At 44.8% G+C, this 27,175-nt stretch overlaps 1 protein-coding gene across 12 annotated transcripts in view; it reads left to right on the top strand.

The window, feature by feature from the left end:
• The window catches only part of ADGRF5 (adhesion G protein-coupled receptor F5), a 102,127-nt gene extending 75,886 nt beyond the window's left edge, over nucleotides 1-26,241 (top strand). For 7 of the 12 annotated variants that reach the window (XM_025890740.2, XM_073905055.1, XM_073905050.1 and 4 more), the window contains 13 exons: nucleotides 3,587-3,757; nucleotides 5,599-5,718; nucleotides 5,872-6,081; nucleotides 8,395-8,607; nucleotides 10,556-10,711; nucleotides 12,568-12,776; nucleotides 14,924-15,103; nucleotides 16,877-18,271; nucleotides 19,524-19,565; nucleotides 19,656-19,715; nucleotides 20,322-20,406; nucleotides 21,892-21,957; nucleotides 22,620-26,241. In XM_025890740.2, coding sequence (XP_025746525.1) covers nucleotides 3,587-3,757; nucleotides 5,599-5,718; nucleotides 5,872-6,081; nucleotides 8,395-8,607; nucleotides 10,556-10,711; nucleotides 12,568-12,776; nucleotides 14,924-15,103; nucleotides 16,877-18,271; nucleotides 19,524-19,565; nucleotides 19,656-19,715; nucleotides 20,322-20,406; nucleotides 21,892-21,957; nucleotides 22,620-22,699 — 2,987 coding nt within the window. In that variant the 3' untranslated portion in view covers nucleotides 22,700-26,241. The remainder of the gene's footprint in view (nucleotides 1-3,586; nucleotides 3,758-5,598; nucleotides 5,719-5,871; nucleotides 6,082-8,394; nucleotides 8,608-10,555; nucleotides 10,712-12,567; nucleotides 12,777-14,923; nucleotides 15,104-16,876; nucleotides 18,272-19,523; nucleotides 19,566-19,655; nucleotides 19,716-20,321; nucleotides 20,407-21,891; nucleotides 21,958-22,619) is intronic. The other 5 variants (XM_025890745.2, XM_073905053.1, XM_073905052.1 and 2 more) reach the window with 4 other exon arrangements.
• The last annotated feature ends 934 nt before the right edge of the window (nucleotides 26,242-27,175 follow it).

Here is a 27,175-nt window from a genome sequence, read left to right as displayed (position 1 = left end):
TGAATGGACTGCCTCCTCTCAGAAACAGATGCATTTCATTTTCAAAACACAAGGGATAAGACAGAGAGAAGGTAACCAGCAGTGGTAGGATTTCTAGCGTGAAGAGGGTGGTCTTTTTCGAATAGGGCGGGGCTTCCTGGAGTGTTTCAACTCACTGGGGCAGCAGCTAATGATATAGATGGTAATGGTCTGAAATAATAGTATCAGTAGTAGTAATGGTAGAGGTGGTAATAGTTACTATTATTGGTGCAGCATCTCGCCTGCCTGGTGTAGTACTAGCTAGCTTCGCCTGCACGGAAATGCATTGACAAACTGGGGGAAACTAACAGCAACAGAGTTTATAGTCTCACTGTAGCTGTTATGTGGTGTGATGATAAAAACTAATGGAGCCTTAATTCCCTCCTTGCCCACAAGTTAGAGCAGTTCCCAAATGAGTTCATAAACTTCTTCATGGCCCTGCCTACCACACTCCAGTGGCCCATGATCACACGGAGTATTCATAAAACAACTGAATCTCTACAAGAGGGGGCCAGCTCCCTCTTGGCTGTGACCTTGGGTGACAGGAGAGGGAACACCTTCAAACTCCGCGGTCCCTTTACTTGTGTCTTTTCTTCCTGATTGCCCCACTGAAATGTTTAAACGTATGTTACTGTGTGTGCCTGCGTGCTGTCTCAAATGCTTTTGTTTTGGTTGGGTTTGGTTTGGGTTTTTCTTGCAGCCAAACAGGGCATCAGTCAGATATAAAGAAGGGAGACTGGCTGTTTTTCTTTACTGAGTAGAAATCAGCCTGTGGCTTTGGAGTCCCTTGATGAAGTGCCCCTAGAGGCAGGCTGGCTTCAGGGTCTGAGGTGAACCCTAAGTAGAGAAGCAGCTGGACGTGGTCCATAGCATCCTGAAGGCAGTGGTCTCCATCCTGGCTACATGTGAGGGTCACCCCAGGGGTTTATTAAACAGACCAGCTCTCAGGGCTCTACCCTAGAGCAACCACACCAGGATCTCTGTGTTAGGGCTCCAGGTGATGCGGTTTCAAGTGTGGTCCACGAGCCGACCGCCAAGAAAGAATTCTTGAGTAGTTTTTGGTGCTAAAATGTGGTTTTATTGAAGCACGGGGGCAGGACCCCTGGGCAGGAATTGCTGCACTGTGGTTGTGAGCAGCACTTGATTATATACTTTGGAGTTGGGGGAAGTAAAGACAAAGGAAGTTTCCAAAAGGATTTTCATATGTTAGAGAAGACTTACAGGATCCTGGACCCCTGACTATTGTCAAGCTAAGGTGGTTTTTTTCCCCTAGCAAGGCATTAACATTAAGATTGGGAGTTCCTGGAGGAAGGGTATACGCTGCCTGCCTCAAGTATTTGTCCATGGGCTGCAGGTTATATGGAAATCTAGTTTTATGTGCATTTCTCTTGCCTTTGTTCTCCACATTACAGGCGGTGGCATATTTTCTTAAATTTCACAGCAGATTTTATTGGGCAGAGGGGCGTGAGGACGATGCATTTAGTCCAGCTATTCATTGTACACATGAGACACTGAGGCTTTCTGTGCTCGGCCCAGGATCTCCCTGACAGGAGCTAGGGATGCCCCGCCCCAGCCTTGCTCTTTTTCCTCCTGGGTGTTTCTCTGTGTGTTCCTAATGAGCCACGGCTAAATCCGATTTTAAATAGTGATTCCTCTACTTGTGGGAATGCCCACAGAATTGCATAAAAGAAAAAAAAAAAAAGAACTTGAGCCAAGTGCTCTCCAGGAAGACAGTACTTAGTCCTGAAAAGCCACATCATGGCTCTGCCGTGGGCGTGCCCAGCTGGGTCATCTCACTGATCCCACTTTTGTCTGTTAAGTAGTGATAATGGTACCCATTTTTGCAAAGCTTTTGTGGGGAGAAAAAAACCATGATGATAAACGTAAACATTTAAGACAGAGTTGAATACACTGAGTCTGCCACAATAAAAAAAAAAAAGAAAAGAAAAAAGAAAAAGAAACATTTAAAAATTAAAAAAACCAACAAACCCATCTCCTCACTTTTCCTCAGTGTGGTGGCAAACCTTCTGTGGAGAGTATCTCGCCTTGAGAAGCAAACATGTGATCACATGTCATCTCTTCTCCAGAAAGCCCAACACCAACTTACTAGCTGCATTCAGTACCTTCTAGAGCAGGACCCTGAGGGGCAGAGCCCCCAGGGTGCTGGGGTGCTGGGGTACTAGATGAAGTGCAACGCAAATGCTGCCAATCAGAGATCTTGCTTTTATTTTCTGAGTTTACCATCTCTTTGGAGCCTTTCTGGACCTACAGGTGTCAGCCTCACAGAACAATGTAGCCCCCCATTCCCCCCACCCCCCACTGTTTGTCTCCTGAGCAGCAAGCCACAGATTCTGTGCTTTTGTTTGAACCAGTGGTTTTCTGACTTCACTGTAGAAATCTTTCTTCAAGCCAAACCTCAGCCTCAGCACTAGTAACATTTGGGGCTGGATAATTCTTTGCTGAGGGGAGCTGTTCTAGGCATTGTAGGATGTTTATCGGCATCCTTGGCCTCTGTTCACTAGATACCAGTAGAACCCCCACTTGTAACAATCAGAACTGTCTCTGAACAATGCCAAATGTCCCCCAGGAAGGCAAAACCACTCTGGTGGAGAACCGAAATCTGATATGCAAAGCAGGCCATAGCAGAGCCACTTGAGTTGTGAATGGGATTAGGGGCTTTTTCCCACCCCCCCAGCTCCAGCTCCCGAAGCAGGCTACTGGAACACCACATCCTCCAAGGGGTACTGATTCACACATACAACCGCACCCCAGAACACTCCAGCCACCATTTCTGTCTTTCAAGACCTAGAGCAAACCTCTGTTCCTCTCTGAAATCTTCCCGAGTCTCCCAAAGAAAACTCCCCTCCTTCAACCTCCATAATGTATTTAGTGGCTTAGAGGTTTCCTCTCTACTATGCATTATCATTTCTTCTGTACGTCTCTCTATGTTATTGATTCTGAAAACTCATTGTCTTGCACATCAGTTTGACGGTAAAGCTGGGCCTCAAAAGACAAGTTAAGAAGTAAGCATCAACGGGAAGAAGAAGGAAGGAGGCTTCTTTCTCCTTTCAATAATAATGGTCTAAATAATCTGACATCTCTTTTCCTTGCAGTTGAAATCATATCCAAACACCTTACTTCTCTCTCTCTCTCTTTTTTTTAATTTTTAATTTTTCCTGCCCCAGTGACCATCTCTAATGGTCTGTGTGAGGGGCCGGCCCAACCAGGTGCTGTTCTAAGTGTCTGTGTATCTTAACTCATTTGACCTGACTATGATCTGGGGTTGTAGCTATGATTAGTCGTCCCCATTTTTCATGTGGAGAAACTGAAGCAGAGAGCAGTTGAGTGACTTTTTCAACCCTACCCCGCTAGGAAGTGGTAGTTTGGGATCTGCAGCCAGGCCACCTGGCTCCCGAGTCTGCAGACCTAACCACCATACAATCCTTCTTCTCCAAAGAGAAGAAATCGGGTTTAAATAATAATTCTTTTTCACTGATGGGACCTCTTTGCCCCTAAATCGAATAGTCAGCCAACTGTGACCGTGAAAGAACTACTTATGTCATTGCAGGCAACCCTGAAACTGACCTAGAGTCCGGCTGCAGCAGGTACACCCTCAGGGCGGATGGGACTCAGTGTCCCAGCGGGTCAGCTGGAACGACGGTCGTCTATGCGTGTGAGTTCGTCAGCAGCCACGGGGCCAGAGGCGGCAAGAACATAGAAGTGACGTTCACCTCTGTGGGTGAGGACTCCTTCATTAGGATCTTTAGCCTTGCACCTCAAGCCAGGGCTGTCAATCCCCTGGGAATATCTCTGAGCTAGCGGGAGTGTGGTTGGGGTCAATCACAAGTGGGCGACAGAGGGGGATGTCCCTCTGGCCCATCTGAATTCAGAGGAAGCCTTTAGAAGAAAGAAGGATAGGGCTGAGAACCCAGGGCTACAGGGAAGGGAAGGTCCGCCCGGCACTGAGAAGGCACCCTTGGATTAGCTCTGTTTAAGCATTGAATTTATGTCGAGGGCGGTGCCCCAAATTTTCCCCTTTCCTCCCGTGATCGCATCCTCCCTTGCACGCCAGTAGCCTGGCGCATGGCCCATCCCCAGCAGGCGAAGACCTGCTCTGCCCTCCCTCCCCTCCCACTCCACCTCTGCTGCAGGAAGCTTTAATAATTGGATACTTTGTGGTCATTTTACAGTTGTGCCTTGAGTGTTTTTCGTCTTTTTGACTAAATGCTTTCGACTGAGTTAGGCCTCTTTTCAAAAGTGTCATTTCTTCTCCTCGTGTAATAAAACATTCTGACTTCACCCCTATCTGCAAAAACGGGACACCCACACGTGTTGTTTTTCTCCCCATCTTACAAAAAAATGAACTACTCAGGTCACTCATCCGACACCCTTGAACAATTTGGAGAAAGGCTCATGTCAACACTACTGATGACTCTGGCTCACACTTGTTACTCTCGTGACTTAGCATTTTTACAAAGATCAAGATGACGCTTATCTGAAAACATTATCGCCATAGACAAGCTAGTGGGTCTTTTGAGCAATTTGCAACTTTCTGCAGTGAGAGCAGTTGTACACTTCAGGTTTCGACTCAGAGTTGTGTTGATTAGGCGGGCTTTTTGTTGTCATAGAAACGTGTTTAGCCTTCACTGAAAACCACTGGTCTGGTAGTTTGGACCTCGTCTGAGAATCAAGAGGACCAGATTCAGGGTTCCATGAGCCTCTCCCTTTCCACTCTCAGAAACCGCCCAACCTTAGAAAGGCATCTCTACACCAGATCCCTACAGCCAGTGAGGCCCATGGGAGGGACACAGCAATCCATGCTTATGCGACCAGGGGACTGTATCTGGACATTGGGATCCCAGCTTCTAAGGGGCACTATGGAAAGGCCTGATTTCTTTTGGTTGTGACGAAGGGCAAGATTTTACACTGTTGGGAAAAGCAGGCTGACGTCAGTGGGCTCAAGGCATGAAACTGTTCACCCCTAGGAAATAAAAGGGAATGGCATTTTGAAAAGTCAATGGCATGCTCAAAGAGGGGTAGAAAGATAGAAGCAGAGGCCAGAAAAAGTGAACTGTTCCTATAAGCCCTTACCTTTGTAAGGGTCTTGTTAACATTTTTGATGAATAATTCCTCATGAATGTATGAGGACATTCTCATAAGGAGGAGTAAATGTAGAGAGACTTAGAGTTAAGGTGCCTATCCCTCCCAGTTTGCCTGAGACAGTCCTGGTATAATTATTTGGGCAATACATTCTACCATCCCTGTACTTCAAATGTTGTTCCAGAAATCACTCTTCAGCTTAGTAAGTATTGATGTGTACTATAGTCAGTGCTAAGTCCTGGGCAATGCAAAGACACAGAAAAGAGAGTTCTGCTCCTGAGAGGTTCCCATGTTTATGAAGAAGAGATATAGAAGGAAAGAAATTAAAATACAACATGGTATTATTTAAAACGTGTTTTAAAAGAGTAGAGAATGGCGTTGTTGTAAGAACAGAGCCATCTGGCACAGAAGAGGTTGGAGGGGAGCTTGGGTTAAGTCAACAGCCCTAAGTTTGCAACCTTTTGCCCTGCCGATCATCAGGAGATAATCCCAGCCACAAAGGGGAAGTGCACGAGTTCCCAAGGCAGGAGATGGAAATGAGTACAGTTGAGAGCATCACCGGGAACAGCGTAGAAACAAAGAAAACCCAGGAGCCGCAAGGTACCCATCCCACATTGACACCAGTGGAGTCAGGACAGCCCATGCTCTCTGCCTCTGTCTTAAATTTCACTCCTGTGTCGATGTCACCAGAAAGACTAAACCTTGTGCTTGTTGTTGGTTTTTCTTTTGTCCGTTCTGTGTGCGTTCTTTCAGCCAACCTAACAATAACCCCGGACCCAATTTCTGTTTCTGAGGGACAAAATTTTTCCATAAAGTGCATCAGCGATGTGAGTAACTATGATGAGGTGTACTGGAACACTTCTGCTGGAATTAAAATATACCAAAAGTTTTATACCACGAGGAGGTCTGCTGCTGGAGCAGAGTCGGTGCTGAGAGTGAAGATCGCGACCCGGGAATGGAACGGTGGGTGCGAGACCCCAGACCCTCTGCTGCCATGCTGCCCCGGGGCCCCTGGGAACACCTTGTAAGAGGGACCATCTCTGGAGGGGCTGGCCCGGGATGTGCCTGTGCCACCACACTTCATGCAAGAGCTCTTTAGGGGAAGGTGTCGCAATCTCCATTGTACAGATGTGGAAACAGAGGCTCAGAGAGAATAACAAATGCTCCCAGGCTCCTGCATCTCAAGGTGCAGAGTCAGGACTGGAACTGGGTTCTCCGATTCAAGAACCTGTGCTCTTGCCATGAAGTTAAGAGGACTGTTTTGCTCTTTATTTTTAAAGATGTATTTATTTATTTTAGAGAGAGAGAGAGAGAGAGCACAAGCGGGAGGGGCAGGGAATGGGAGAGAGAATCCCAAGCAGAGTGTGGAGTCCCACGCCGGGTTCGATCTCACGACCTGAGCCAAAACCAAGAGTCAGACACTTACCTAACTAAGCCACCCAGGCGCCCCAAGGGGATTATTTTTAAAAGTAGTTTTACCAGACTTTTAGGAGTGTTTCACCGAGTCGTGATATTAAAAAAATCTAGGTAAAGGATTTATATGCCTGGTTCCAAAGAAAGGAACACTTGTATTTCGTATTTATCTCTACACGTTATTCATGTTGGAAAGAAATGCAAAGATTTGGAGGGAAAAGGATTTGATAGAATTGCTGCAATAATAACTGACATGTTTTGAGTCCTTCATATGTGATAGGCGTCATGCTAAGTGTTTGAGTGGGTTAGTTCATTTAAAACAATAAACCTAGAGGACAGTGTTATTAGTGTCCCCATTTTACAGATGAAGAAACTGAGGCCCAGTGAGGGTAAGTAAAATATCTGTGGTTATACACCTGGTGAATGGCAGAGCCAGGGTGAAATGGAGACTATCCGGCCAACCCTTGACCACTCCACTCTGAAGGCTTTCCTTAACTGTAAGTTTCATCTGCCCAGGTCCTACGAGTCCCACGTCTTTATTTGTTCATATAAGGCCTAGGCAACATTGTAGAAATAAGGTGTCACTCTGTGGCTGGCCTCCGCTGGGGGCATTTTTAAAACCACATCACTTGGTAGCATACTGTCAGAAGATGGAGTATTTTTCTCCTGTGCTGAGCTTACACCTACTCTGTCCAATTTCTCTTTCCTCCTGAGGAGCCATAACTGAGGAGGAGCCGTCACTTTTCCAGGAACATAAACTCTTTAACGGTCCCATACTCGGGCCCTAAGAAAAATCCATTCTCATCTAAATCAACTACGCTTTTATTTTATATTGAAGCTACATTTCCATTCCTCCCAACAGAAACAGAAGGAGGTTTGTTCTCTGTCCTTGTTCTACCTGTTTTCCCCCTGGCTAAGTTGCTGCTCTGGTTCTTCCAGAGTTGGGGCAAAGAGAAGGAATGTAGAGAAAGTCAAAGGGTCTTACTCAACTGTAGGTGCTGTTATAATCTTCCTGTACTGTCCCCATGGCAGCTGCTCAGGGGGTGGCTCATCCTCCGATGGACCCTGGTATAAAGACCACTGGGATAAGGTCCTCTCTAGAAGCTCGACCCAAAGACCGTGCTCAGCCTACTCTGCCTCACCAGGCATGGGCTGCACAGGCTACTCTTGCTGAAGCCTTTCCTCTGTCCTCCAGAAAGGCCAGCCAGCCTCTCGCCTTTAGACTTTACTAGATGGGAGTCAGACATCAGACGTCCAACTCCAGGGTCCACAGGGGAAGCTTTCTCAAGGATTTCAGCCTACACCCTCCACACGCTTTGATGGTGCGATGGCGCCCGGGAACCGGAATGTCTACTCACTCACAGATGGAGTGAGGGAACATCCCACCACCACAGAGCTCCAGCTGGCTGGCAATGGTCTTCGAAGAACTCCTCCTCAGCCTAGCACGCACCAAAATTCCAATTTTCCCCCCTGGGTTAATGAAAGAGCCTTGGAGTAGGTGTTGGGAACCTGGTTTGAAATGCAATTCCTGGGATGCCTGGCTGGCTCAGTTCGTAGAGCATGCAACTCTTGATCTTAAGAAAGAAATGCAATTCCACACCTAACAGGCTGTGTAACTTTAGATAAGCCACTTAATTTTATTTAGAAGTAAGTGAATATTTAGGCAATGGGTTAGTCCTTCAGATACATAGATAACCCAGAAGGAGAATTGATCAAACATGTTCTCGTCCAGTGTCCAAAAAGGTGTGATGTGCCCTTGCCCATGCTTCACAGGGAAAAGTAAGCCTCTTCTTAAATTTCCTAGCTAATGCTTTTTGGGAGCAGTGATCACATTCTATCTCAATTTTATTTCCTTCCACACAGGAACCTATCATTGTGTGTTTAGATATAAGAATTCGTACAGTGTCGCGACGAAAGATGTGACCGTTCACCCACTGCCTCTAGAGCCAGACATCATGGTGGATCCTCTGGAGGCTACAGTTCCATGCAAAGGTTCCCATCACTTCAGGTGCTGCATTGAGGAGGACGAAGACTACAAAGTAACTTTCCAAATGGATTCCTTATCCTTTCTTGCCGGTAAGACACTAATTGCTGTATTGTGAGGACATATTTCATTCATGTGGAGTCTTAAAATAGCGGTAAAGAGACATGAGGATTGCATCAGAGAGAGAATGTAACAGAGGGAACCTCGTGAACCTTTATTATCTTCTGTTTTGTTATGTGGCCGGTGGCTTGTTGGTTTGTGGCAGAATTTGAGGGTCTGTGAGGGTGGAGCCCATGGGTTTTAGTGGAAGCTGTCGAAGACAGTGTTAAGACATCTCCAGGTCTTCTGCTTCCTCAGTATATCAGGTATTCTGGTGGTCCCTCCCTCCATGCTATGAGTCAGCATACTATAAAAGCACCACAGAAATCCTTTTAAATGCACAGCTGAGCATCCAAGAAAGTGAGAGAAATACCCAAGGGCCAAAAACATAAAGAAAAAGAAAAATAGAAATGTTTTAGCTACTGCTGGGGCTTCTCTGAGGGCATTGGCCAGTATGAGAAACCCAGAACCTTGGCTTTTTTTCCTAAAGATTTTATTCACTTATTTGAGAGAGAGAGAGAGAGAGAGCACAAGCAGGGGGAGGAGCAGAGGCAGAGGGAGAAGCAGACTCCCGGCTAAGCAGGGAGCCTGACATGGGATTCGCGCCCAGGACCCCAGGATCATGACCTGAGCCGAAGTCAGATGCTTAACTGACTGAGCCACCAGGCGTCCCAGAACCTTGGGTTTTAAGGCTCTGAAGGGCATGAAAGAAAGGCCTTGCTCCCTATGCAGTGATTAAGGCACCCCATGTCACCAGCACAATGTCAGGACCCTCGAAGGGTGACGTGCTCACTCAGGAAGAGGGTAAGTAGAAAAACAAAATTTGTCTGCCAGAGTTAAGAGCTTGGCCTCATCTCCAAGTGGACAAAAATTTCCCCAGAGAATTACAACTGTCCTGCCCTCACTCAGGTTTGGGTTTGAATTTATACTGCCTCCATGGCCCAGGAACGCCAAGCTGAGGAGTAACTAATGTAAAGTGGTCCATGAGTAGCACCCAATGGTACCTGGCCAAAAAAAAAAAAAAAAAAAAAATTCAAATCCTCTAAGGTAGAATGTACCCTCAATCCAGATACCTCAGGATTCCTACAGATTAAGGTGAACCTACCATGAGCTCACAACTCCAAATCTCAACACAGAGACACCTTCATGAGGGATTTACAAGCTTATTCATTCTTTGAACAACCATTTGTGGGGACACACTCAATGCAAAACACCATAGTAGGCAATGAAAAGGGGACACAAGAGTTGGGGCACATGTATTACTATCTAGCTGGAAGGGCTCCTGTCATAAAGGATGATCCATGTAACGTTAAGTTTCCAAAATGAGCAATGCAGATCAAAAGAACACTGGAAGTTCAGAAAAGCAGGACCCAGTAGAGATGAGGATTTAGAGAAGGCTGGGTGATAGGAGGATATAGAATCCATCCCGGTACTGGAGTATTTAAGCATTTCAACATTCCGTGTTTAACATGCATGCATCCAGTGCTCTGTATGTGCCAAATACTAAGCTAGGCATTGGGAGATACAGTGATAAATAGGACCAGGTACCTTCTCTCCAAGACTTTATGGTCTGATGGAGGAGACAGACCCATAAAAAGGTGATGCTAAACCAATGAGGTGAAGGCAGGACAGGAGAAATGCACAGGGCATGATGAGATTTGGATAGGCAGAGGGAGGAGAGGGATGATGGAAGGCGTTTTGATATTCCAAACTGTATGGGCACAGATTTGGAGTCATGAACGGTGGAAGTAAAGTTAGGCAAGCACCGTGTAAGTGTGGGCTGACTTACTTCTTGGCTGGGGGCATTTTTAAAACCACATCAGAAATGAATATGGCACATGCCTTGGAAAAATTTGGACACATTATCCATGGTGGATCAGTTTAACAAAATGTGTGCTTTGGAGACTCATCTTGTGACTTGATTGTTTTAATAATTCTCAGAAAAAGAAGTTAAAGGAAAGCAAGTGTGTTACAAATACAATTTCATGGCAAGCTCAGTTTCCAGGTGTCCAAAAAAGCTGGACATATTTTGTCACTTTACCAATGCTGCTAATAATTCAGTCCGGAGCTCATCTATGAAGCTTAACCTGGTTTCTGGTAAGAGCATTTGAAAAAATTTTTTTTAAATGTGATAGTCATGAGCAGGGATTCATTTATTCGTTCACTCCCTCATGCATACCTTCAATAAATAGATATTGAGCACCTTCATGTGGCAAGCCTTGGGCTAAGGGTAGAGGGTCTGGAAAACAACAACAATAATAACAACAACTAAGCCATGGGGATTAGCCTCAGGTATAGGGGAAAGGTGGGTGTGATAAAAAATGTGATCACATCTAATGTGGTTAGAACTAGAGACCGTGTGGGCAGGCAGAAGAGGCTGCTGGGTTTCACTCTGCTGGTGATAGTGGGGAGGAAGTAATCAAGAAATTCTTGCAGATGAAAGCCTATTTCTGCGGAGTCTGAGAGGCAAAGCACTGGACTGGGCAGTGCATAGTGTCTTTGTGGGGCTGAGACCCCTTTGAGGTTTCAGCCAAGGAAGGGTGTCCCCACTGGACAGGGCTACGTGAAAAGAATCCATCTAAAACGTAAGCAACCATCTTTCCCATCCTTTGTCATCACTGAGCCAATATCTCCCCGCATAATATTTTCAACGTAGGAGGTCATGGTTTATGGCTCTTTCTGTAATAGCCCATGACCAAGAGCTCTCCTCAGGAGCAGCAGAGAGGCAAGTGAATAAAGGGTGGTCCTGGGCTTCCACCAGAAGCAAACCCCTCCCCCAGAAATCTTGTCTGTAATAGGACCTCTGATACCCAAAGGATTCATGGTTCCATCACAACTCATGTTTGGGTTTACTGAATGATTTGTGATATATGAGAATATGTGTTGGTAACTGAGCCCTGGACACCACGGTAGGAAGCAATTTAGAGTTCCTTGTCTCTCTGAGTTACTGTCCCCTGACTCTACCAAGAACACCTCTTCTGGAGGCAGCCAAGACCACTTCTTCACTGTCCCTCACGCCACCATCTTCACCCATTTATCTTTGTTCTTCTCTTTCCTCATACCAGGTCTGATTCCTCTTCCTTTTCCTAGTAAGAATTTACTTACGTACTTAAGATTTTATACAATGATTGAGAACTCAATTAATGTTAAATTTGTAAGTTGGTGAGAAAGGGATCTTATCATCAGAGAATCAAGGTCCCCTGGGGATCAGAGATTCTGCAATAAATGTCATTTTCCCGTTCAGATCTGGCCTTGAATAGACATGAAATAGAGTCACCTCTAGGGAAGCCAGAAGGAACAAATGTTTACAAATATTGCTTAGAATATTCAGGTCATGGGTACCTGGAATTCCCACTATTAATCATAGGTGTGAATTAAGGCAGTGCTTCTCAATCTTGGCTGCACGCTGGAATCACTGGGGAAAGTGAGAAACACAGCCAATGCCTAAATCCCAGCCCCAAGGGGTTCTTATTTGTTTGGGCTGGAGTAAACTAGGACATTGGTATTTTCTGAGCTCCCCAGGTGATTCAAATATGCCGGAGTTGAGAATCCCTTGGATTAAGGCATTTTGTCCCTGAGATTCCTGGTAATCTGATTATCTCTTATCTGGATGAGCACACATTAAACTTTCATGATTTTTCCGTGGGTTAGATTTTACAGGCAGCAGCAGAGAGAAGATTCTCAGGGATTAGGGGCGGGGATGAGGCATAGAGGAAATAAATTCTGTTAGGAAAAGCAAGTGCAGATGAAAGTCAGATTTGTGTCGAGAGCACTAAAAGGGGCTTTGGAAAATCAGGCGTGAAATAAAGAAAGTGGGTAACTCTGAAAAGATCACAGAAACTAAAGAGAAAAATAAATTCAAACAGCAACATTCTAGCTAGGTCAGACCCTATTTTGACTATCTTTTCTCCTCCTTTCAAATTGTCCCTTTTATTTCCGTGTTTCCAATGCAGGAGAGAAGATCATGTGCCGAGATCCCACAATAGGTGTTGGGGAACCTGGGAAAGTCATCCAGAAACTATGCCAGTTCTCAAACGTACCCAGCAGCCCTGGAGGTCCCACTGGCGGGATCATGACTTACAAATGTGTAGGCTCCCACTGGGAGGTGAAGAAAAATGACTGCATCTCTGCCCCAATAAATAGTCTGCTCCAGCTGGCCAAGGTGATCCTTAAATCTTTGACTCCGAGCTCTTGGTGGGGAGATGGGTCTAGCTTATCCATATTTTTCAGCAAATGGGTCTCGGGCTGGTTTGTGTTGCTCCCAAAGCTACTTTTATTTGTTTATTTCCAAAGAAGATGCAATCCTACAAACGCTTTACATTTTTCTTAAGTACAAATGTGGAGACAAGAAAATATGTATTCTACTCTGGGACCAGCTGTACACCTTGACCTTGACTTCTCAGTGCCTTGTTCCTATTACCTCCAAGGTGCAGGTGGAATTATCTTCTCTTACCACTCTCCTTTGAATAATCTGGGTATCAAGCAAGTAGCTCTAATCTTTTTAGAAGGGGGAGATACATTAAAAAATAAGGTTCACCAGGGCAAAAAAAAAAAATATGCTTGGGCTTTATGCTTCTATAGGTCTGAGATTTCTTCCATCTTTAGAGGAAACCTTTAGTTATGAATGATGGTACTAGCCTGCCTCTCTTACCTAGAAGAGAGGTTCCTGCCACGTAGTAGGGGAAAATTCCTTTCTTTTCTTCGTGAAAATAAATAAATATTACCTCATACTTAAGTTGTCGAGAGTAGGGACTCCTAAAATGCCATGAGTTATAATAAATAAATACTGAAGAGGCAACTGGTAGACTTATAGTTAATGACATTGTTAGACAAGTGGTTCCAAATACTCTCACCCTTGGAAGAAGCATTAAGGGAAAGGAGTGATATTGATTTGTGTCTCATCTAATTATCTTCTGACTCTCCTCTTGTCTTACACTAAATTCATTAAGATACCTATTAGGTGCAAAGCATTATTGTAGTTGCTAGAGGACATAATCCAGTTGGATAGTCCTATACACATTGATTTTGCTTAGGATAATCAGGAAGCTCTGCTTGAAAAACTTGGCCTCTGAGCTGGACCTGGATGAGGATGCATCAGTGATATGAATTTTCCTAATCGAGAAAGATAGGAATACTATAATTTGAACTCAACTTTGGGCCCTGGTTCCAATTCTAGATACCTAGATACAATTTCAATGGAAAGGGGTCCTGTTGGTCTATCAGATTTATCCATTCAACATATATTTATTGAATACCTACTATGTGCCAATTTATGACTTATACTATGCTAGGCATTATACCATATCAGGTGGAATATAACATGTTTCAAATTGCTAAGGAGCTTATAATTTAATTGGAGAGATAATGAAATTAAAACACAAGCTGACATTGGTAGAAATGTCACAAATGTAAAGTATGTTAAATAACAAACACTTACAGGGGCGTCTGGGTGGTGCAGTCCATTAAGCATCTGACTCTTGGTTTTCGCTCTGGCCCTGATCTAAGGGTTGTAAGATTGAGCCCCACATTGGGCTCCACGCTGAGCACGAGTCTGCTTGAGATTCTCTCTCCCTCTTTGCCCCTCCAGCTTGTGCTCTCTCTCTCTCTCTCTCTAAGATAAATAAATAAATATTTTTTTTAAAAAAATAACAAACATTTAGGCAGTCAGAGGAAGAATCTCCCATGTGTTGGAATACTTGTCGAAGTTCTTTATGGAGGAGGTCAAATTGGAGTTCATTCTTTAATTTTAAGTAGGGGTTAGATAATTAGGAAACAGAAGTGTGATCATTATAGATAGGGTGACCATATAATTTACCATCCAAATCAGGACACATTTTGAAAATAAAAGAGGGTGCTAGTAATAATGACACTGGGCCAGCAGATATAAAGCAGAACTGTCCTGGGAAAATTGGGATGGGGAGTCACCCCTCTGAGGGTCGGCAAAGTAAGTGATGAGAAAAAGCAGAGTAGCAAATGTGCTTCCATGCAGACCACCAAGGGATAATTTTACTCAATTTTAATCTAGTTCTCTAGGAATCACATCTCCTTTTCTTTTTCTTTAGCTAGCTGTCAGATTGACATGTGTTTTACTATTCCCCTTCTACGCGTGAGGTCTTATTCTATTCTGAAGAGCACACAGATTAAATGAAGAGATAAGTTATCTTATAGGATATATTTATAGGAGTGGAGAAAAAAAAGAAACCACAGATGTAAGAAATTTTCATCATGGGTAGATCAACAGGATTTGATGACGGGACTGACTGGCAAGTTTTTTGTTTTGTCTGTTTGTGTTGGCTTTTGTTTTCCTAGGATTTGATCAAGAGCCCCTGTCAGGATACGAAGCTTCCCACATACCTGAAGGATCTTTCTGTCAGCACAGGCAAGGTGAAACATGAAGTCAGCTCATTTCCTGGGAGCCTGGGAGCCATCATTAACATCCTGGATTTGCTCTCAACAGTTCCAACCCAAGTGAATTCAGAAATGATGACGGTGAGTTGGTTTAGACCTTACAGGAGCTTTGGGTCTCCTCTTTTCACCCGTTGGGACTTGTAGTCAAGAAATGTAACTCGTCCCCATTGCAGCTCCTTCTTTGTCTTCTCTAGAGCAATACTCTGGATTTTAGGGTCACATAGCATGCTTTGTGCTTTGTTAGCTATGGCTTTTAAGGTCACAGGGGGTGTTTCTAGTATTCATTTGGGGATCTTAAAAAGATATCTTTAGTGAATCTCCATCTTAGTCTCTTCATTAAAGTAGAATGTATTCTTACCTGCTTTCTAAGAAAACTAGGAATGAAAGGTTTTCAGAATATGTATAAGGTGGGATTCTCAGTGGTCTAGCACTAAGCATGAACTCTGAGGCACTCAGCGTTCTGAGTGGAGTCACCCAGAATTCAAATGATGAGACTTTAATGAAAGGATATTTACAGAGGTCAAGCCAGGGATAAAAAAGAAAAAAAAAATTAGAAGCCAGTACCACCCCGAGGACTAAAGGGGAAAGGAGAGGAAAGAGTGTACCTACAGCAGAGGGAGAATGAAGCCTTGGAAGAGGGATTGCTAGCAGGAGCAACAGAACTATCACCAAAGATGTGCTGAAGATGGTATCTGGGTATAGGGGGTGAGGGGATGACTGTGGTGGGGCGTAGGAAAATATATTTCAACTTCTTTCTCCTCCCATCCTCTCATCTCCTGCCAATGCTTCCCAGTGGCCAAACACAGGCAGAGGCTTCTGGCAAGCAGCTTGGGGAACAAGGGTTCAAGGAGGTTATGTGGACCTCCTATGGCGAGTGTAACAGATTCCCATACGGTGGGTGGCTTACGATGACAGGAACTTATTCTCTCATGGTTCTCAAAGCTAGAAGTCTGAAATCAAGGTGTCTGCCAGACCACCTTCCTTCCCAAGTCTCCAGCGGAGACTTCCTCTGCCTCGTCCAGCTCCAGGTAGCTCCAGCACTCCTTGGCTTGTGGCTGCCTCAGTACGCCCTCTGCCTTTGTCTTCACGTGGCCTCCCCCTCTCCATTGATCTTCTCCTCTTCTGTCCCTCATAAGGATACTTGACATTGGATGTAGGGCCCACCTAGGTAATCTGGGATGATTTCCTCTCAAGATCCTTAACTTAATTACAACTACAAAGACCTCTTCTCAAAATAAGGTCACATTCACACGGTCTGGGTATTAGGACATGTTCTTTTGGGGACCACCATTCAACAAACTACAAGGCTCATAGTTTCAGATTGAACAGAACAAGGCAAAGGAGGGCAAAGAAATTACAATGAGAGAAAGCCCAAATGGAAAATGACAAGCCCGTTTATGGGAGAGAAAATCAAAATGTTTAGCAAAAAGAATGATGCCTTTGCCAGCAATTTGGTGTTCGGCATTAGAAGAGGGTCTTTTGAAACAACTTCACCCTTGCTCGTAAAATATCACTCTTTACAGGCTTGAGATTTAAAACAAAATAGAACAGTGAATACATATCTCTACCAGCCTGCTGAATTGGCCTTTGTGGGCGGCGGGGGGGGGGGGGGGGGGCGGGATGCGCAGTACTTGGTCAATGTTTGATGAGGTCTCGTAGCCTTGGGGACGCATCCTCCGCAAACTCCCTGCCATCAGAAGGAGGGACACAGATGCCCATAGCCTGTGATGCCTCATTTTTCTCTTCTCTTTCCCTCTTACCCATGCAACCAGTTTCCGGGGAGATGTTACTTTTTTCTCTCTTTTATGATTGAAAGAATTCGGTTGGTTTGACCCCATGCCATGTCAATTACAGAATGTTCTCTCTACGGTTAACACCATCCTTAGCAAGCCCATGTTGAGTACCTGGCAGGTGTTCCAACAGCAACAGACCAACCAGAGCTCACAGCTCCTGGATTCAGTAGAAAGATTTTCCCGAACATTACGGTCTGAAGATAGCACTTTTTTGTCTATCAACCAAACGAATGTGCAGATGAGGAGCATGGTAATAAAACCTGGCCCTCCAAAAACCTACAAACAGAGCTTTGTTTTCTCGGACTCGGACCTCTGGGGCAATGTGGCCATTGACAAGTGTGAGCTGGGAAGTCTGCAGTGGGGTTCGTCTATTGTCACTGTGGCTTTCCCAACTCTCAAAACCATCCTCACTCAGGATGGGCAAGGAAAGAACATTGCAAACAGCTTAGTGATGACAACTACTGTTAGCCACAATATAACCCTGCCATTCCGGATTTCGATGACTTTTAAGAACATCAACCCTTCAGGCGGGGTACCACAATGTGTCTTCTGGAATTTCAACCTTGCCAACTACACAGGGGGGTGGGATAGTAGTGGGTGTTATGTGAACAGAGTCGATGGGGACAGTGTCTCCTGCATCTGTGACCACCTCACATCATTCTCCATCCTCATGTCCCCTGACTCTCCATACCCTGGTTCCCTCCTGGAAATACTACTGGATATCATTTCCTACATTGGGTTGTGCTTTTCCATCTTGAGCTTAGCATCCTGTCTAGTGGTGGAAGCCGTGGTGTGGAAATCCGTGACCAAGAATCGGACTTCCTATATGCGCCACATCTGCATAGTGAACATTGCCGCCTCCCTTCTGGTGGCCGACATCTGGTTCATTGTGGCCGCTGCCATCCACGACCATTTTTACCCTCTCAACGAGACAGCCTGTGTGGCCGCCACCTTCTTCATCCACTTCTTCTACCTCAGCGTCTTTTTCTGGATGCTGACTCTGGGCCTCATGCTCTTCTACCGCCTGGTTTTCATTCTGCATGACACAAGCAAGTCCATTCAGAAGACTATTGCATTTTCTCTTGGCTATGGCTGCCCCCTTGTCATCTCAGTCATCACAGTGGGGGCCACCCAACCCCAAGAAGTCTACACCAGGAAGAATGCCTGCTGGCTCAACTGGGAGGATACCAAGGCCCTGCTGGCCTTTGTCATCCCAGCACTGATCATCGTGGTAGTGAACATGACCATCACAGTTGTGGTCATCTCCAAGATCCTGAGACCTTCCATTGGAGACAAGCCAAGCAAGCAGGAGAAAAGTAGCCTGTTTCAGATCAGCAAGAGCATTGGGGTCCTCACGCCACTCTTGGGGCTCACCTGGGGTTTTGGCCTTGCCACTGTGTTCCAAGGAAGCAATGCTGTGTTCCATATTATATTTACGCTCCTCAATGCCTTTCAGGTAAGTTCTGCAGGGCAGGGTTCTCAGGAAGTATCTGAACTGGTGGGACAAATTAATGATAGAAACACAAACAGGGGTAGGAATGGGGAAGGATTTTAGTTCAGAGGAGGCCCTAGCCCTAAAGAGGGGGAGTTACAAGAACCCAGTGAGATAGAAGGGACACATTCGTCTGCTGCCACGGAAACTTATACCTCTTATCACCTGCATTATAATTTAGCTGCATGCATGAGTCACTTTGAAAGGCCCTGATAATACAAGTAAGAGGAAAGTCCCTTCCCTACACAGGATTTTGCTATTTACCCAACATTATCATGATGCCACCTATTATCTCCTAAATGAAAACACCACTATTAAACCACGTCATTTCTCCACTTAATTTCCACAAGCATTAAATGAGCTCTATCTTTGTGAATTCAGGGATAGCATTTGTCTTCCTTACCACTCTATCCCTAATAGTACCTAAAACAGACTTTGGCACAGAGTAGGTGCTCGATAACCATCTGGTAAATAAAATGAATGCCATGAACCACACAGTATGTTCTCTAGGGACATTTGCTGAAGAATGAGAGAAAGAATGCCCTACGTAAGGTAGACATTCTGCTCTATTTTACTAAAATGAAAAAGACACACTCATTGCTCTCTTTAGCACATGACAAACTATAATACAAGCCACATTGTTAGAAGAGCTTTAGCAGAGATACAGGCAGCAAGGAAGGGAATGCTTAATTCTGATTCAACCAGCAGGTGGGTGGTAAGCATGGGCTCCCATGAACTGGCAAGGAGGAGAAATTGAGACATGGTCCCAGATGCTCATGCCAAGGCCACACAAATCCTAACTTCTGCTACTGGGTCCATGGCTTCAAACTATAAGGCTCATGCCCAATGAAGTGTATAGCATGACTTGACTACAAGGGACTGGTTATTTTACCCCAAGCCCCAGGTTCTCATCACAATGATGTGAGCACTGCTGTAGACAGAAGAGGTGCCTTCAACAGCTCAACCAGCAGGCCCTCCAGTCCACAAGGAGGCAGGGATAAGGAAATAGAATAATATCCTTCTCACATGATAACATTTAAGGCCCCCTGGTGTGGACCACCTGCATTCCTTTTAATATTATTATCCCCTGGACTCATTCCATAAATACAGATATGGGAGAGGTAGTACAAATTCAATGCCTGATTAACAATACTTCTTGGTTTGCTGGGCAACAGAATGTGAATAAAATGTCCTTCTTCCCAATTCTTTTTTTCAGGGATTATTCATTTTACTCTTTGGATGCCTCTGGGATCAGAAGGTAAGAACAATGACAGTTTCATGCTTCTAGAACAGTCGACAGTGCTTGTGGCATATTGAACTTACGATGGCTTCTTTTAAACAATTGTAGGTCCAGGAAGCCTTGCTAAAGAAGTTTTCACTGTCAAGATGGTCTTCGCAGCACTCAAAGGTCAGTCTTTCTTTTGTAGAGATTTTTGAAAACCCCTCTCTGTCCACACCCAGGTTCAGGATAGATTATTATTCCACTGTTTTTGCTTTGTACCCGATTCTGCCTATTAAAGTCAGCCACAGAACTTCCATTAAGATGCCGTCCCACATCTTTAAATAGGGATCAGATAACACAGATAATACCAATTGGAGGCCAAAAACCAAAATTCAAGGGAAAACAAGAAATCTTCTGGGGAAATTTAAGGCACTAGAGAACACAACGTGAGGAATAACGATGAATAGATTTTCTGTAGTTCATTTTGGAAAATAACTATTGCACTCAAACATATTTGACTACCGTCACATGTCAGAAGATATCAAACCCTACTGAACAGTGAAACATGTATTTGAAAGTTATTTTCCTAAATCCGATGAGAGTCCAGTGTTTCAAAGTGGCTCTCCTACTTGATTTGTTTGAAGTAGAAATTCACGCTCCACCAGGCTCTCACTTCCAAGTGGACTGAGAGATGCAGGCAGTGACTAGAGGGCAGCAAATGCATCATCCTAGAAATAAAACAGGGCTTTGGCTTAACATTTGCTTTGTAACTGTCTTTCTTCTCTGTTTTAGTCAACATCCCTAGGTTCATCGACACCGGTATTTTCTATGAGTTCTCCAATATCAAGAAGATTTAACAATTTGTTTGGTAAAACAGGTACGTAGTGACTTCTAGGTCCCTCCCTAGAGCACTCACTTTGGGTTCACTCAAACAAATTTGCCCTGATGGGGGGTCTCACACCCCTACCTTCCCACTGCCCCCTTTAAGGTATTTACCCACAGTAGCCTCATTTGGGACAGAGGTTAAATACAGGAGCTTGCTTACGTTTTCCCAAACCAGCAGGAGGCTGGTACAGAGGGCAGCTGCCTTTGGTGGGCAACTAATAATAACTTAAGAAGGATAAGATTTGGAGAATCTAGACAAGCCTCCGGAGAGCTATCTATCAAAACTGTATCAACTACCAAAATGAGAACTGTAAATTGCTGGCCTTGTCAAACACAGAGTTTTTGCTATTCGTGTTTTTTTTTTTTTAGATTTTATTTATTTATTTTTGAGAGAGACAGAGAGAGAGAGTACACAAGTGGGGAGGGAGCAGCAGGCAGAGGGAGAAGCAGGCTCCCCGCTGTGGGACTTGATCCCAGGACCCTGAGATCATGACCTGAGCCGAAGGCAGACGCTTAACTGACTGAGCCACCCAGGCACCCTCTTTGCTATTCAAGTTAAATAGGAATAGGAAGGTCATGTTTATGGGTTAAGGTGTAGCAAAAAATAGATTTAGAAAGCTCTACTATAGGATCACATGCTATGGGTTTCTTTCCCCCTTTTTTTTCTTTCGTTTTTCTTTCTTTCTTTCTTTCTCTTTTTTTTTTTTTTTGAGTGTGCTTGTGGTACACATTGATATTTATAAAACTGTGCATATATATGGGAGGAATCACCCAAGTTATCCATTCTATTAGGAACATGCACAGCTAAATCGCTACCTTGGAGGTACAAAATAAATAATGTTAATGACTTTGGGCAATGGGTCTCAGCTAACCTGGCAAGTTGAAACCTCTTCCCACCATCCCTCCGCCCCCAGGAAAATAAGCACCAGAATTGCTTCCAGCTTCTTGACAATGAACAGATCTCACAAAGGCAGAATCCAGAAATGTGTCAATATTCCAGAATAAGGCTTTTCCTATAAAATCAAATTTGGAGAATGCCTATCAATTGTTAAAACTCCAAAGGACGTGGTGTCTGGGGCTTCGATTTGATGCATTACTCATGAAAGCGGAGGGTCTATCCTTTTGCCTTGAAACGTCCCTGATTGGGCCTGCTGTGAAATGATCCAACCCTCAGGGTATGGTTCTACCATGGCACTTGGCCGGCATGTCACTAGAATGTTCTGACCATTTGCATCCAAGTGAAAACTCTACAAACTGAGTCTACGGAATCAGAATTACCCAATCTAAGGGCAATAAAATGGGTTCTTTGTTTCTGAGTCAGTCCAATTGAAGTTGGAGTTAGGGTCTGCTCCTGAGGTCCCAGGGCCTGAGATTCCCAGTCACTGCCATTTGATGGCCTCTTGAGGGTCATTAATGAGGCTCCGTGTTGGCCTGCTTGAGGTCCCATAATCACTGTAACTTTGGTTTATGTTGTCAGCAGCCCCAAAGGGCCCCCAGGCAGTGATGGAAACCTTGTTAGCAGTGGCAGCTCACCAATCTGATGGTAGGGTGGGCACTGTGTCCCTTCCTCGCCCAGCACCCCGCCCCCACTTGCCCCGTGCTCAGTCCCTGCCTCCTGCTGATACCGGCCCCTGTGGCTGCTCCGTGGCTGCCCTCCCCCCGCCCCCGCCCTGCACCTTTGTTGGCATCTCCTGACCTCTGCTTCTTTCCCAGTCCTGCCTTTTCTTCCCCGGTCCTGCCTTTTCTTCCCCTGTATTGTACTCCTTTCTTGCCTTTTCCAGCTCAGCCTCTGGGCCCCTCCCAGGAGCTTCCACCAAGTCACGCCCACCCAAGGGGACCAGGGAGCTTCCCTCACGCCGACGTCCCCAGGCCCGTGCATGTGGTGGCATGTGGAGGGCTGCCCGTGTTCACCTTCTCCCTGCCCTGTGTAGAAACCCGGCTGCTGGTTTGATGGGAAGTAGTTAGTGCTTGTCTTGTCGGCTGCCACGCATGCTTGAGAACGACGGCTTTGTTTGTTCTCTGGCCTTTCTGGGTCTTGGGAGCGGGGCAGGCATGGGTTTGTTTCCAGGCGTGGCTGAGCTTACCTGGCTCTCGAGCGAGAGCCTCCCCCCCCCACCACCACCTCGGGGCTACATCAGGAGAGGGGCACGCCACAGTGATCGTGAAGTCTTGCACGTAAGCCTGAGCTGCTGTTCTGTTTTTCAGGAACGTACAATGTTTCCACCCCAGAAGCAACCAGCTCATCCCTGGAAAACACATCCAGTGCTTACTCCTTGCTCAACTAAGAACAAGAAAAACGACCTATGTGACTTCTTTAAGGGACAGTGGATATGCTCGGAAAAAAAAAAAAAAATCCTTTCAAAGCCGAGGGTAAAATGCTTTCTCTGCAGGCTTCCTGGAGCAGATGCTGAAGAGCCTCTTTCATTAGGGAAAAGAAGCTTTCTTTCATAAAGACAGACTAAAAACGTAATTGTTAAGTTTATTTGCATCCCCACCCCCCACCTCTTGTGTGATACTAAATGTGTACAGTATTTAAGTGAGATTCAAGTCCCCAGAGGCCCAAATTCCCTGTCTATATTGTAAAATAGAATTTCAAAGAGACATTTTTACTTTTCACACGTTGGGCACAAAAATAAGCTTTGATTAAAATAATAAGCACAAGCCTAGTACCGAGGAAATACTTCAGTGAACTCTCAGAAGGAGGGAAGGAAAGAAGGAAGGACACAGGAAAAAAGAAAAATACAGAGAAAAACAATAAGAACCACATTTTAAAAATTTCCATGTTAACGTAATTATTCTGATACTGCAACATGGAGAATACAAAAATGGCTCAAAAACAGAAACTGAAATAAACCACGGAGAAAGTTTGGTATTTTCTTGTTATTTTCTTAGCTACAGGAGAAAATTTTCTTAGAAAGGCAGTGGGAAGAGATTGGGAGGAAATTGTAACATCAGGATGCTTTCAAGTGGATAATAATATTTACAAGAAATTCATGGAAGGAGATGTAATTCTCCTGATGCTAAACACACACACATATGCTGGTGCACATGAAGTTTTGAGCTCAGGGGAGGGAGCAGGCAGAGGAAATGGGATAGCCATGCTTTATCAGATCTAAGCAGATCCAACTGCTAGTTACATTTTTTACCGTTTATCGGAAAAGCCTTATCTTTTGGTTTGTTCCACTTTTTGAAGGCAAAAAATATGTGTATTTATATATGCATCACTTGCCAAATGTGACATAAGGTGATATGAATGTGATATATTGTACTGGAAACAGATCCCGACTGTCATGTATTGTATTTAACAGCTTTAACCAGGTACTTCCCTGTGCATTAGAATAGATTTTCATAATCTTATGGCGTTGTTTATCATTGTTGTTGCTACTGTGGATTTAGTGGCCCTTGGTGTGTGGTCTAGCTCCCTATGTATTAGCTCTTTCAGCCCTTAAGTTCCAAGACCAATATACGGTCAGAGTTTTGTCTTGTCTAATTTGTGTTTATTCCAACCACTTGGAAATCTTCTGAAATGAAATGTTACAGTTGGCTACTCTATGCTCCCAATGACACTTGACCTTGATGAGCAGATGGTGGCGCTTTCCCTGAGGATTTGGTTGTCTGTGAATTATGTGCATGTGTGTGTGTTGTTTGTGGTGTGTGCATTTCATAAAAATACAAATATTTATTAAAATTGCATCCATATTAAAGTTAAGCATGTGCTGTAGCCACAGCAACCATACATTCCAAATTGAAGTCTGATCCCAGAGACAGAGTGAAATGGAATAAAAATGTGGGGCTCCTTGAGGAATGTGGGCCGTGGGGTCTTTGTAAGGACTGAGAACCAGCAGGATCCAACCATCAGGAAGGTGGGACAGATAAGGCTGCAATGCAGCAACCTTTTATTTATTGAGTTTCAAAAGAGTTTTCTTTCACTATTTTAGCTCTTTAACCTCTCTTCTTTTTATTTTTAATTTTAAATTCTACTTCTGCCCCTCTTTTCTTCAGGGGGAGAAACAGGTGGGGCAGACAGAAGTCCTAATAGTGTTTCAAGTAAAGGCGCTCTTCGTTTCTACACGTTCACAAACAACGTAGACATCTACTCCCACGCTTGCCAGGAAATTGTCACAAAGGAAATGATTAAGCTATAAAATCCTCCAAGGATGGTCAGCTTTGGGCAGAACTCAGTACCGAGGAGACAGAGCCAGAGGCTAGGTTGGAGGGTAAATGGGATGAGAATTAGAGGCTCGAGAGAGAGTGGCTTTGACCGATCTGATTCCTGGAGTAATCTCAGGGGTAACAGAGGCAAGGTTATATAGTACAATGTGTGAGCCTGGCCATCGTGACATGATGCGCCAAAGAAAGCATAGCGCCCAGCAGGGGCTCCAAAACAACAATGGGACAAGGAACATTGAACTTCCAGCCACAGCAGTAGGGGTCCTTTGGGAACCATTGTGTTGTGAAGGCAACCTCTATAATGGCAGGAACCTTCGCAGCGTTCATAGGATGTGGATTTGGCCCTTTGCCCACATGCATTAACTGAGGCACGTTCCCTTACCCCCAGCACACACACATACACACATATGTGTGCGCGTGCTTTCTAGCTTTCAAGCCACAACACCAGATCTAAATTCCAGAAAACCTATGAAAACAAAAACTTAGAGACATACTTGCTGGTGTTCTGCTCAACTGCAAGATACATGGTTCAACCACTGCTGTTTGCCAAGAATATCTTAAAATAAACAATAGAACTCAATATTGTAAAAGAGAGTGGTCCATGAATCTGTGAGCTCCGTGAAAGCAGGAACCCTGCCTGGTCCTGTATTCACTAGTTCTCAATCAACAATGATTGCAAGGCTTTTAGCAGCCGATTTCTGAGGAAGAGGAGGAAGGAATGTCAGCTCTGATGTTGGTACAAAGTGAGATGTGTGGTCTGCCCTGCTTGCAAAGTGCGCAGGACTTCCCCATGTTCCTGACCTCTCAGTGGGTAAAGTCAGTTCCATGGGCCAAAACTTAACTTGCATTAAGGGCCTTCTATTAAGTCAGTTTCTTGCAAAGGGATCTGTGCTAATGCTTCAGAGCTTGTGAGGTAAGAGCATTCACAAAGGAGCAATTAATCTAAGCTACAGAAATATTCTCTGGGAATACGGTTAAGTCCAGTGTAACACACCATGTCCTGAAGGAGTCATGTCTGCCACCCTCCTCCCCATTTCTTATATATGGAGAAAGAGGTAAATAAAGACCCATGGGGTTTTCAGGATACAAGCTGCTAAGGCCAGAAATTAAGAAACACTAGGAAATCCTAGCCTTTTGTAGTTTGTGTAGAGAACTTCAGAGAGATCGGTGTTGGAAGGTCAAAAAAAAAAAAAAAGTGACATGGGAATGAGAAAGATCACAGCGACCAGGAAGTGCAGACGCAGGGGAGGGAGTTATTTGGGGTGAGAGGAGCAGAAAGTCACAACCATTGGGGAAGAAAAAAGGAAACAATTATGGTCCCAGAAATCCAGTGTAGATGGAATGCATTTGATTTGTGGCACGTGAAGGTGATGTCAGACAGAATTCCAAAGGGAGCCGTGACCCAGGCCAATGGAAGGCTGATTCCCTGAGTGTCCAAAATAAAGGAGGGGCTTACAGTGGATGTTATCTTTCTTAGGTATTTTTTAAAAAGTCAATGAAAATAGTGTCTCATCATTTGAAAGACTAGTTAGCTTTGGAATGAGATGCTAAAGGTTTCTAATAGTATGACTTGGGATATTAAATCATGTCATAAGAGTATGCCAGCGTACAGCTCTGTGTCCTATCCATGCTTATTACAATAAAATATCTAGCAAGATCTCATGAAGCTTTCTTTATATAAATTGTCTGCTCTTTTGTAAATAGGCCAGCACTGCTCTTTTAGGCTTCCTGACCAGAAATCCAACCAGCATTTAATGCCATTCCCCACACAGCGAACGGTGGCTTCTGTTCTCCAGGTGTGGTGGGGGGCGGGGGTACCAGAAGCTCCCGGCTGAGCTCAGTTGGCTGAGGGCACTGATGTTTTTCCTCACACCATCCACACTCTCATGCCGCATGCGAAGCCTGGAAGCTTACAGGGGCTTGAAACGAGGGACCCTGAAGCAATGCTTTCAGGACCTAACTGTCCGGGAAACAAATAAACAAATATCTTTTCTAACATTTGTGTGTGGCTTGGTTGGAATTTTCACGGACGGCTGAAAACAGAGCCCTGTGAGTTCTGTTAGCAACAGATTATTTCTGCAATGTGGGCCCATATTTCCTGTTTTCATATTCTATGGCTGAGTAACATGTTACCACGAACTTAGAGGCTTAACCCTGCACCCACTTATGAGCGCACAGTTTCTGGGGTCAGAAATCTGGGCATGGCTTCACTGGGTCCTCTGCTCAGGGTCTGGTCGGGCAGAACTCAGGCTAGCAGCTGTGGATTCATCTGAAAGCTGAGCTCCCCCTCCGTGCTCATTGGTTGTCGGGCAGAATTCCGTTCTTTCTAAGTGTAGGACAGAGGCCCTCATTACCTAGAGGTGTCCTGCTATCTTCTGCCATGTGACCTTCTCCACAACGTGGTCCTTTGCTTTTTTAAAGTCAGCAGGAGAAATTCCATGCTGCTTTGAATCTCTGATTTCTTCAGTCTCTGATCCTAGACCCTCTTGTAAAGGTCTCACCTGATTAGGTCAGGCCCATCCAGGATAATCACCCTGGTGACGATCTCGAAGTCAGGTGATTAGGGGCCTTGATTACATCAGCAGATTGTG

Source organism: Callorhinus ursinus, unplaced genomic scaffold (assembly GCF_003265705.2).
Source record: "Callorhinus ursinus isolate GAN/ISIS: 27379988/994484 unplaced genomic scaffold, GSC_fseal_2.0 scaffold22, whole genome shotgun sequence".
Classification (NCBI taxonomy): Eukaryota; Metazoa; Chordata; class Mammalia; order Carnivora; family Otariidae; genus Callorhinus; species Callorhinus ursinus.
Note: the sequence above shows the minus strand (reverse complement) of the source record. Positions and strands in the feature narration are given on the sequence as shown.